We start from the raw sequence: 12,013 nt of genomic DNA, 5'->3' as shown, positions 1-12,013 counted from the left end.
CAGTGTTTTGAAAGAGAGACGGGGAAGATTCTCCAGGCTGGCAGACGTGACCTGTGGGATTCACGGCTCAAAGAACAACTCTGCCACAGTGCTCTTGACAGGAGACCCTCCTAAATTAAATATACCATTCGGCCTAAAACCGGGCTTGCTTTTTGATTGGTTTTGCCCGTGCTATTTATATGCATCGCGCCCTACTGGTTAGAGAATGATGAATGAGTTATCTAATCTAACATTGTACTTATGACACACCAATGAATAATCAACTGAGTTATGAGTGAGAAATGTCTCTTTGCTTGTTAAGTTTGCATAACGGATACATAGAAGAAAAAACGGGGAAAATTGGAAAGAAACTCGTATCCTCTTTCTTGTGGAGGCGTAGTGCCGACAGCGTTGGAAGAGCCTCGTTTCCGGACTCAGGAGGAGCAGCAGTTGGGCGTTTCGCCGGGCTGGAATATATTCAGGAAGGGAAGAGCGGCGCAGAGCTGTGGAGGGCAGCCTAGCGAACATTACCCAGAACAACAGATGGTGGCGTCGTCTGCAGGGAGACGTAGAGACAGCACACTGCGTCTGCCACTGCTGCCATAGCGATCCTCGCCTCTGCTGTCTCAATGACTCAGCTGCCTGGGCTCACCCTGTGCTATTTTGAAGTAACTGATGAACGTCTATTTCTTATTTTAAACGATGAAAAGGCTAACTTTCGCAGACCGCGTGAACATATCGTTGGGGTTGGCGTTGAACCTTAGGTAAAAACGGAAAAGGGGTCTGGGGTGTGTGTGAAGGGTGGGGTGGAGGTGAGGCTAAAAAGGTAAGGAAAATCCCTTTCCAATGTCTTTTATGACCCCCTTAGGGAAGTGGAGGAGAAAGATGGGTATGCCCCTTAAGGCACTGCGCCCAAAAGTGAGTGTATAGCTGAACCCTGAGATTCCTTACACTGCACATACTGTGCACAATGTTCACCTGCTGCAGACCATAGAAGGAAAAGAGTTTCCCAACATTAGAATTGCAGTGTATATGCCAACATTTCATTCTGTCTCTGACCTTTCTGTCTCTGAGAATATTCCGTCAGAGCGCAGAATGCTGCGCATCAAAGCCTACTTTACTGATGTTCCGGAGATGTGATTTATCTCTCCGGAGGTGAAAGTCAAAGGGGAAGCTTCTGTACCCTGTACCTACGGATATTTTATAGAATGCGTATGAATTTAGATTAGACATTATAGGTTTTATAGAGACTTGAAATGGGCCCCAAAGGGCAAAGGGTCTTATCTTAAAGGGGATATTTAACTGTTATAACATTTTAAAAGGGGATATTTAACCTGCTTAAAAATGAATGTTAAGCTCATGGATACATTATGACCTATAGAATAAGAATAGAATAAGGCCTGTTAGCATGTCCTATATTGAGCATTACCTACAATCACCCTAAAACACTTCACCTCTGCCACTCAAATAGATTGTTATATTATACCCCCCCCCCCTCCCAGCCCTAGTCCACTCTCTCCCCCTCCTCATGTTAAAGTTATGAGTGAATTCAAAAGGGATGGAGATAAATAGCCGTGCAGACTTCATTAGCATCCCCTTCACACCCTCTATCCAAGCCTCCCAGAAGTGGAACAAGGTCATAACAAAAAGTAAAAGTAAAAGATTAATTTGGTCTTACCTCTGATAAATTATGAGAATTAGCCTGTTGGAAAAAAACATAATTTGGTGAGTAGTCTCCTAGACCCCAGTGGGAATAAGAGAGAGCTGGTAATTTGACCACACAAACCACTGAATTTCCTTGTGTAAAACTTTTGGCTAGATCTGCACAGTAAATGTAATGGTTATGTGACTATAGTTTGATCAAAATGAAATAAAATGCTTATAAAAGTTGTGAGAACATTAATACATTTTGTAGGACTCCAACAATGTCATTGGCCATCAAAGTCAACATCTAAGTTTAAATGCAATTTGACTTGATTCAATCTTCTTCCTCAAAATTAAACATAAATGTTGTTGGGCCAGAAGTGTCGCCGTGCCGACCCACCGATCCTGGGTGAACTGAATGACCCATTTCATAGCACCTCATGCCATTTGTCATCTTCTAAAGATATTAATCGAAAAAACGAATATATTTTTTTGTAAACAACGACACACATTCACTCGTTATTTAAAGATGTTAAGTGTATATACGACTGTTTTCAGGAAAACAGGCAGAGGAACTATTCTAATGGTTAATATGTGCCTGGTAAGTTTGTCACTTAAAACAGTGTTTCACGTTTAAAAGGTTTGTGAAAAAAGGAAAAGCGAGACTGTGTGCACATTTCTGCCTGACTGATCTCTCCATCTGTTACCAGTGTCTCTCCTCCAGTAATGACACTTTCCCCCAATTAGTGAACATACAATATACTGTCCCTGAGCAACATTACTGTGCAGTATGGGCATTTTTAAATTAGACAAGTTCTAATGTGTTATGTTCTAAAATATTAAGAAGAAGAACTTACACACACACACACACACACACACACACAATACTGTTTCATACTTCAATGTTGCTAAATGTTCTGTCAGTACTGATTTACAGTTCTGTATGTGACTGAAATGAGAAGGAAAGGAAGGAAGGAAGGAAGGAAGGAAGGAAGGAAGGAAGGAAGGAAGGAAGGAAGGAAGGGAGGAAGGAAGAGAGGAAGGAAGGAAAGAGGGAAGAGAGGAAGGAAGAGAGGAAGGAAAGAAGGAAGGAATGAAGGGAGGAAGGAAGAGAGGAAGGAAGAGAGGAAGGAAGAGAGGAAGGAAGGGAGGAAGGAAGAGAGGAAGGAAGAGAGGAAGGAAGAGAGGAAGGAAGAGAGGAAGGAAGGGAGGAAGGAAGAGAGGAAGGAAAAGAGGAAGGAAGGTAGGAAGGAAGCAATAGAGGAAGGAAGGAAGGAAGGAAGGGAGGAAAGAAGGAAGAGAGGAAGGTAGGAAGGAAGGAATAGAGGAAGGAAGGAAGGAAGAGAGGAAGGAAGGAAGGAAGGAAGGAAGAGAAGAAGGAAGGAAGGAAGAGAGGAAGGAAGGAAGGAAGGAAGGAAGGAAGGAAGGAAGGAAGGAAAAGAGGAAGGAAGGTAGGAAGGAAGCAATAGAGGAAGGAAGGAAGGAAGGGAGGAAAGAAGGAAGAGAGGAAGGTAGGAAGGAAGGAATAGAGGAAGGAAGGAAGAGAGGAAGGAAGGGAGGAAGGAAGAGAGGAAGGAAGGGAGGAAGGAAGGAAGGAAGGAAGAGAGGAAGGAAGGAAGGAAGGAAAAGAGGAAGGAAGAGAGGAAGAGAGGAAGGAAGTAAGGGATGTGTGTCCCCTGGCTTATGTAGACAAATTTGAGAAGTCTAAGAAGAGCTGAAGGAGTCAGTTCAAATGTAGTACTTTCCCTTTAAGGAGTTTGTCATTGTTCGTTCGTCATCATTATTCATCGACCCTGTGAGTCACGCAGCAAGTTGACTTTAAAGATGAGACTCATAGCTGTAAGGACTGATGACTGACCATCACTGTCCTTGTCCCAGCATGGACTGTGTCAATTTTACATTTCAGAATGTGTAACACTTCAGACATTGTATTCTTTCTCTCATTCTTTCTTTCTTTCCCTCCCTCTCTCCCTCATATCTCTCTCCCTCATCTCTCCCTCCCTCATTCCTCCATCCCTCCCTCCCTCATCCTTCCCTCCCTCCCTCATTCCTCCCTCCCTCCCTCCCTCATCCCTCCCTCCCTCCCTCATCCATCCCTCCCTCCCTCCCTCATCCCTCCCTCCCTTTCTCCCTCCCCACACTCACTATTAGGGTCGACGTTCTCGCACAGCTCCGTCTTGGCCTCTCCGTTGGGCCGGTCGCTGGCCTTGTGGGAGAGACGCGACGACATGGTGGCGGCCGTCACCACCGCCTTGAAGCTGCGCTTCCTCTTCTGCACGTTGAGCTCCGGGTGGAAGATGATGACGTACACCTTGGGCATGTAGAGCATCCCCAGAGCCACAGAGGCGCTTAGGTTCATGGAGATGGTCAGCGTGGTGGTCTGGATGTACAGCTGTGGGAGGAGAAGCAGAAGAAGGCCCCACGTGCCGTTATTAGCACGGTTTGAGGATCGGTGTTTCTTGGATCGTTTCATTATAATTATACCGATACGCTGTTTTTATGTGGTCCATAGAAGTTTTAAGAAGTCCGCAAAACCGTTTGCAGACTTCTGAACGTTCGCAGAGGCCTGCGAATGTTTTTACGGACCTAGCAACAAGGGGTTGCCTTGGAGATGTTGACAACATGGCGTCTGCTTTTTCGTTTTTTTGCCAAATTATTGTTGTAGTACATAAGAAACCAAATATGGACTTTGGACAGGTCCGCAAACGCTTTGTCGCTTCGATTTCTTAGGGTTAAGGGTTAAGGAGACCTACAGTCTTGGTCCACAAACGTTTAAACAAATCTCTGCTTACATAGGTGTTTGCAGACCTGTCCATATTTGCAGTTTGACCATCATCCTGAGTAGGCGGAAGCTTTTGAGCTCCGGGTCAAGGGTTGTTGTGTCAGCTGGGGAGACAGAGGTAGGAGGTGGACTCTATTGAGTTAGCTGTCGGTTTAATAAGGTTCAGGGAGGGTCTTGGTGTTATGACCACTTGGGATTCAATCCCATGGTGTGACTTACAGTATAAGGTAGGTGGTGGTTGGATGTGTGGCTGCAAAGGTACCAAAGCACAGAAAACAAGTTATAAGCAGAGATGGGAAGTAACAAAGTACAAATACTTTGTTACTGTACTTAAGTAGATTATTCTGGTAGCAGTACTTTCACTCTTTAATTTTTTTTATACAAATGTCTGTACCTTTTACCTCTGACATTTTCAAGCCAGTCTCGTTACTTTAGTTTTAATCTGTATTTGGTGGCATGATCTCTCTCTCTCTCCTCACCTCCCCTTTCACTGTGTGTGAGAAAAAAAAAAATCTCCAAAAGTTTTTAAACATTTCTAAAAAAAGTTTCTAAAGGTCAAAAAAAAAAATGGTTGGAAACTTTATACATTATTAAATTTGGTCCAGTTACCAGCGTGACATTAAAACAGCCAGTAGTAATGGCTACTTTTTAAGTATATGTCAGAGCCCACACTTCTTTACTTTAACTTGAGTGAAAAAGTGTAGTAATTAGTTCAAATTTTACTAGTGTCTTTTTAAACATGAATATCTGTACTTCTACTTGAGTGAAGGATGTGTCTTCTTTTGCCATCTCTGGTCATAAGTCGCCCCTGCTCTGGAGAATTCTGCCTGAGATTCAAACCCCCACACTGAATGTCACATGAATGGTTTAGGGTGGTTTCCTAATAGAAATTAATCATTATTATAACTCTGTTGCTAACCTGGTCTGGAAACAAACAAGGACAACATCCTCCTCACAAACTTTAAGAAATATTTAAACTTCCTCTAATGAAAAAAAAAATCATTTAAAAACATTCACTAAACCAGTACAAGGCGGGCTGGGGCTGGGGTTGGGGCTGGGGCTGGGGCTGGGGCTGGGACTAGGGATGGGGCTGGGGCTGGGGCTAGGGATGGGGCTGGGGCTAGGGATGGGGCTGGGGCTAGGGCTGGGATAGGGGCTGGGGCTCGGGCTGGGGTCGGGGCTGGGGCTAGGGATGGGGTCGGGGCTGGGGCTAGGGCTGGGATAGGGGCTGGGGTCAGGGATGGGGTCAGGGATGGGGAGAGAAATCCCGAACGACAGATCCCTCGTTTGGCGCACTGTAAATGTTTCATGTGTTGTTTGTTTTGACACCATGGCCTGCGAGCTCTCTGACTACAGCCAGTGATGAGCAGAATGCATAAAGACACTGAACCCTGTACCCTAATAGGATCCCCAGAGCAGCAACAGCAGCTTACTGGGCTGCTTTCATGATGTCCCACACCTTTGTTTCCCACTTTCCTGAGCGCTATTTGAGGTGGAAGTCACAGGTTGAGCCAGAGAGTAGCCCAAGGCCAGGAGCTCACGCAACTGTGGTGAGCACATGCGTGGGTGTGAAACCATCCAATGCTGTCATCTTAATTTGTCAGACTGCAAATCAGTGCGAATGGCAGAGAAGAGGTGTGTAAATGCTCTCTGAGAGGATACAAGCAGTGTGTGTGTGTGTGTGTGTGTGTGTGTGTGTGTGCTGTGGTCGGTAGCTTAGCATGCAGTAGATTGGCAGAATATAAAGCTATAAACAGAAACACAGGCAAAATATGCCCTTCGTTAGAGTTAATAAGCAATGGATTTGTTTTACCTTTTAGAAACCCTGAAAATTTCCCTCTCAAACAATGCCCGGTACGAAGTTTTTGACTAAGTCAGTTTGCAATTGTACGTTGTTGTCTCATGGCCTACTGATAGCTCAAATGAATGAAGAGGAGTATGTCACTTTGCTGCAAGGCTAGGCTTGTACAACCTCATTTGAGAAGGAGACACTTTACAGCACAAAACGGGTACAAGTTGCTTATCGTGCCAGATAAGACTCAAACAGAGTTACAGTAGGAATCAGTGTGATAAGTAGTGAGAACATGACACTTCAGATCCCTGGTTCTGTCAGGCTTAGCCAGGAGTCCTTTATTAATTGGGTGTTCATCTAATCATGACTCGAGATCTGCTAATCATCCCAGTCCGGCATGTTTAGCAAAAGTCAGCAATGTTTAGAAGAAAAAAAGAAAGAAATAGCTGAAATAGACTCTTTAGAAGTCATTGTAATAATTCTTTTTTTGGGCTGGTTTCCCAAATGTGGACTGGGCTTTGATGAAAAAAGGAAGACAGCAATATGACCTGGGGATAGCCGAGTGAGTGAAGACAATTGTATTTTATTGTATATTTTATATTTATATTTCCACTTAGTACTGCTAGTTTATGTACCCATAGTATAGATAGTCCACATATTTACATTGTAGGTTCCTATATGTTTATTGTATGCACCTTCCTGCGAAAGCAAATTCCTTGTCTGTGCAAACTTTCATGGCGAATAAATCTCATTCTGATTCTGATTCTAATGAATTCAATGTCACCATAAGTGTTTGTTTATTACTATGGCACTTAATTATAATAGTGTCCACCTTTACACTTTTGTGATAACATTCAGAGATGGCAAAAGTACACCCATCTTTCACTCAATTAGAAGTACAGATACTCATGTTAAAAAATACTGATACAAGTTGAAGTACTGACTACACTTTTTCACTCAAGTTACAGTAAAGACGTGTGGACTCTGACACACACTTCAGTAAAAGGTACCCATTACTACTACCTGTTTTAGTGTCTTTACGCTATAAATCAACCTTTTTTTCCACACAGAGTGAAAGGAGAGCGGAGGAGATAGGAGGAGAACAGAGAAGCCTGAAACAGTTGATTACGTAAAGCAGAGCACAATAGAGTACTGTAGAGTATGGTAGAGCCCTCATCAATTACTCATCAATGATGCACAATTTGTTTTCTAATCTTCTTTTTTTTTTACCTTTCAATTCCTTTAGAAAGGACACCGAAAAGTTAATATTTATTTTGAACGTTTTTTTCAAAAACAAAACAAAACACAAATCAACCTTTCGCAACTCTTTTTTCTTATTGCCTTCTGCCTTGCTGCATAGAAGCTTTGTAGACTATCTTACATTTGTTGTGCGTGATTGCCAGGAAATGAAAAAAAGGCACACAATGACAATAAATAATATTGATCATGCCACCAAATTAAAACTAAAGTAACATGCCTGGCTTTAAAAAGAAAAAAGTAAAAGGACAGATATTTGTGTAAAATGTGGAGAGGGAAAGTAAAAAGTTATCCAAAAAATAAAGAGTGAAGTAAAGTACTGATACCAGAAAAATATACTTAAGTATATTATCTACTAACAGTAACAAAGTATTTGTACTTCCCATCTCTGATAGTATACACTGCTACATTGTATAGTCATGTAATCACATATAAGTTCACGTACATAGTTCAAGTCTTTTATTGTCAGATGCACAGAACAACACAAGGTCAGACTGGGCACTGAAATTTATAAGACAAGACAACGCGAGCACCTGGCATAGTAACAACAGTGAGTGATGTAAGCATAATGAATGATTGTGTAGTTACGGTGTACTCTTCAGTGTTCACTGAAAGTTAAGGCCACTCTAAGGTGGACGGGACAAGAGGAGAAACATGAAGGATGCCCTCTGCACAACTTGGTGTCACAGGGTCTAAGTAAACAAGCGAAAGTACTGTGAGTGAGAAAGTAAGCACACAGGAGGTAAGTAGTAAAGTAAGTGGGGCTGGTGAATCGGAAGGTATAAAGGTAAGTAGGTGAGTCAAAAAGTACAGCATCACCTCGATCTTCATGCCGTCTTCTCCACATCTCAAAAGTGCATAATTTACATTTACTCATTAAGCAGACGCTCCTATCCAGAGCGACTTAGAGTAAGTACAGGGAAATTCCCCCCGAGGCAAGTAAGGTGAAGTGCCTTGCCCAAGGACACAACGTCATTTAGCACGACCGGGAATCGAACCAACAACCTTCTGATTAATAATCCAACTCCCTAACCGCTCAGCCATCTGATCCCAGCATCAGGAGCATCGCTGGTTATTAGAAGTTTTCCGCCAGCAGTGTGCTCATCCTTAATGTTGTCTAAGTGTTTCATGTGTACTGATTAAAACCTTCAGTATTTGAAGAGTTGCTGTGTTGTTTGGTCTCTGTGGGAAGTGGGCAGGGGCGTAAACAAAGTAAATTAATTAAGACTTTCTCCGCATTTGTAAACACAAAGTCGGGCTCATTACCGAACCTGGAGATGGGACAAACTGTTCTGTATCTTGAAACCAGAGTCAAGTTTCCAGTTTTGATGTGTGTGTGTGTAATTATGGCGCCTCGCTTTTACCGTCCCGCTAGCTTCTGTGAATTGTCGTGTTTCTGTAGCATTTGTTAGGCTGTTGTCACACTAAGCGATATTGTTTTTGCGGAAAGGTTAGGGGCAGGCTTGCTTTTTTTATTTCCATAACAACATTGGCTATAAAATATGTTTTTTCAAGTTGAGGATCCTGTTCTGGTGTATACCAAACGCTCCAAGCTCTGACAAGAGATAAAGAGCTGCGCAACTTTCGGTTGAGGTCACTGATTACAACAGAAAAAAGGTAGTTAGGGTTTGTTTCACAATCATCATTTAAATGTTTTACAGTAACTGGGGACGGGGGATTATTACCGTACTCTCCTGATTTTGTATTTTTCTCCCCTTGATTTACAAATGGCAACCATGCACACACACCAATGTTCTGATACCAACTGCTGCCACTTCAAAACAACGTGTGGGGGTGTACCAGAGTGACAAGCTCAGTATCTGAGGAGATGAAAACACCTCTTCCTGGAGCATTCAACACAGCTACTGAGGAACATAACCTCAAGAAAAATGTATTCTGTCTTCTTCTAGGGAAAAACAGAACTTCATAGGTAAAGGTAGAGAGAGATAAATCGAGAGATAGAGAGAGAGATATTGTAAGAGAGTGCAAGATAAGGAGAGATATGAAGAGAGGGGGAGAGAGACAAAGAGAGAGGGTGAGAGATATGGAGAGAGGGGGAGAGAGACTAAGAGAGAGGGGGAGAGATATGGAGAGAGAGAGAGAGAGAGAGAGAGTGAAAAGGAGAAAGTGTAAAGGTAGTGAGAGGACTGATGCGCCTTCGCAGACGCACTGAAGAACTGAGATCTCAAAAGGTACGCTTGAAAGAAAGAAAAAACACGTTTCTGCTCTTGAGAAGAGCTCTTTCTCTGCGAGATCAGGGAGACAGACAAAACTGCAGCAACTGCGAACACTGAAGAGGAGTGTAGTTGATGGTGCTTCTGCAACCACACTTGCTCGGCACACAGCCAGCAACACACAACAGAGACCCATGTCAATGGATGTGCTTTTCACGGCCAACGACATTATTTAAATCTACTGGGCTATGCCGATGTCCTTGACATATAACAAATAGGTATAGGGTTTACCCTTTAACCGGTAACCTACAGTAATACTAATCTATCTGTAACTGAACAGCTCTTTCACTAATGTATGAGGTCATGGCCCAGATTAAAGTGTGCATCGTTCCATGTAGACGTGAGGAGTAATTGGAATTAGTGCATCGTTGGACACAGCATCATTAGATAAGAAGTGTTTTTTGTTTGATTAGAGTATCGCAGGTCACATGCAGGGATGGTGGTGGTGGTGGTGGGGGGGGGTTTAATGCTACACTAGCCATACCTACGCATGGATAACCAGCCGATGCTGGGATAACCGCCCTCAGAACAGCGTACTGCCTGCATGTTGAGTCGAGCTAGTTAACCTTGTTCATTTTGGAACAAAACCTGACACTTTAGCGAAGAGGCACCTGTGTTCGCTGACCTAAATAAAACAGGCTCAACACAGATGGCACAAATTGCATATTGCTGAGTGGTTTGTAATGGGCCAGTGCTCCCCCCCCCCCCCCAACACACACACACACATGTACACTTGCAGTTTGCATTGGTGGGAGGAAATTGTAATGAGCAGGGGCAGGGTCATGGTCTTCACAGAGAGACTGAAGGAATGCTCTTTCTCAGCGAAAGCTCTGGTAAGGGATGCCGCTTAGAACTCCAACAAAGAATCCAGAATTGATCTATTTGAGCTTAGTTTTAAATGGAAACACAAGTAAGTAGTTTTTTGGGGGGTATTAAATCTTACGCCTACTCATTTCCTTCAAAGTGTTTGTCATAATGGTCCTCTATGCCTCCGTCTCGAAGCTCCGCAAGGCTTGGATGTGGCTGTGGCCCATTGTTCAGCCTCCCTGATGACTGTCTGACTGGCCGCCCGCCTGGACTCTACCAGCCTCCCCTCCAGAGATGAAAACATAATTCAACACTTCCAACAGTTCACCAGACAGCATGTTCCATCTCCTTCTCTTCGTGTACTTTCATTCTCTTTCTCTCCCTCTCTCTTTTCCTCTCCCTCCCTTTCTACATCTCTCTCTCCCTTTCTCTCTCTCCCTCTCTGAGTCACAGTTTTTCTCGCTCCATTTCTCCACTTCTGTTTCTCTCGTTTATAATTATTCTCCTTTCTCCATTTCCTTCTCCTGGTTTGTGTTGCACAGTTGGTATTGACAAGGTTTACTTCAGAGGGGGTGGGGCCAGGGGTTAACGGTGACCCCAACGTGTGGACGATGAAGAGGCAGGGAAGTTAGCAGGTTAAAGAGGCAAGTCACAGTTTCTCTGTTTGGAGCGGCCAAAATATACTTTTTTGCTGCTCAGTTTGGCACTGTAAGGAAGCCTACATGATTCTTTATCACGTTGGGATCTGCCATGATACAGACCTGAAAATGAGGGGTGAGGAGACAGCGAGGGGTGAGGAGAGAGAGGAGCGAGGAGAGAGTGGGAAGAGGGTTGAGGGAGGGGTCAGAAAGAGGCGAGAAAGAGGTGAGGAGAGTGAAATCCGTGTGGGAGAGGGGGTGTGAAAGCACCATCGGTCTGTGGGTGTAGACACTGGTGAAGCGAGAGGTGAGAAGAGAGAAGGGTTAGAGAGGACTGGACATTAAACAGGAGAAAGCTCGCAGCGGAGCCCATGAAAGCCCAGTGGTAATATTCTCCATTTTTCTTATAAGCGAGTGGGCGGAAAGATGGTTGAGGAGAAGCAGGAGGAGGGCAGAGGGTGAGCAAGGAATGTTAAAAGGTTGTATAGACCAGGAGAAAGACAAAGAAGCTGACCCCACTGGCTAGCCAGTGCTGTTTACCACCGTGGCTTTCTGTGTGACTACATGGTGCGTTCTCAGCAAATGAAAAACAGCCTGAAGGTCTTGAGAGCTAAAGACAGGCTGTCATAACCCGTCAGCAGACACAGATCCTTTTGTGCAGTCGTGCAGACACACAAACATCCACACACAGATCCACACGGCCACACACACACACACACACACGTACGCACACCAACAACACACGTGCGCTGCTGCACAAAAAGGCACAGACATAGAGAACACATCATTATACAATGAACACACACACACAGGTACAGACCAAAATACACACAGACAGACACACACACAGACAGACACACACACACACAGAGACACACAC

At 43.9% G+C, this 12,013-nt stretch overlaps 1 protein-coding gene across 1 annotated transcript in view; it reads right to left on the bottom strand.

The window, feature by feature from the left end:
- The window catches only part of grm7 (glutamate metabotropic receptor 7), a 104,302-nt gene that overhangs the window by 2,991 nt on the left and 89,298 nt on the right, over positions 1-12,013 (bottom strand). Inside the window, exon 9 of the mRNA XM_084705486.1 lies at positions 3,769-4,015. Within this exon, the coding sequence (XP_084561612.1) occupies positions 3,769-4,015 (247 nt within the window). The remainder of the gene's footprint in view (positions 1-3,768; positions 4,016-12,013) is intronic.

This window comes from Hypomesus nipponensis, chromosome 9 (assembly GCF_054491055.1).
Source record: "Hypomesus nipponensis isolate SF chromosome 9, ASM5449105v1, whole genome shotgun sequence".
NCBI lineage: Eukaryota > Metazoa > Chordata > Actinopteri > Osmeriformes > Osmeridae > Hypomesus > Hypomesus nipponensis.
The sequence above is the reverse complement of the archived record's forward strand: the minus strand, read 5'-3'. Positions and strand labels throughout refer to the sequence as shown.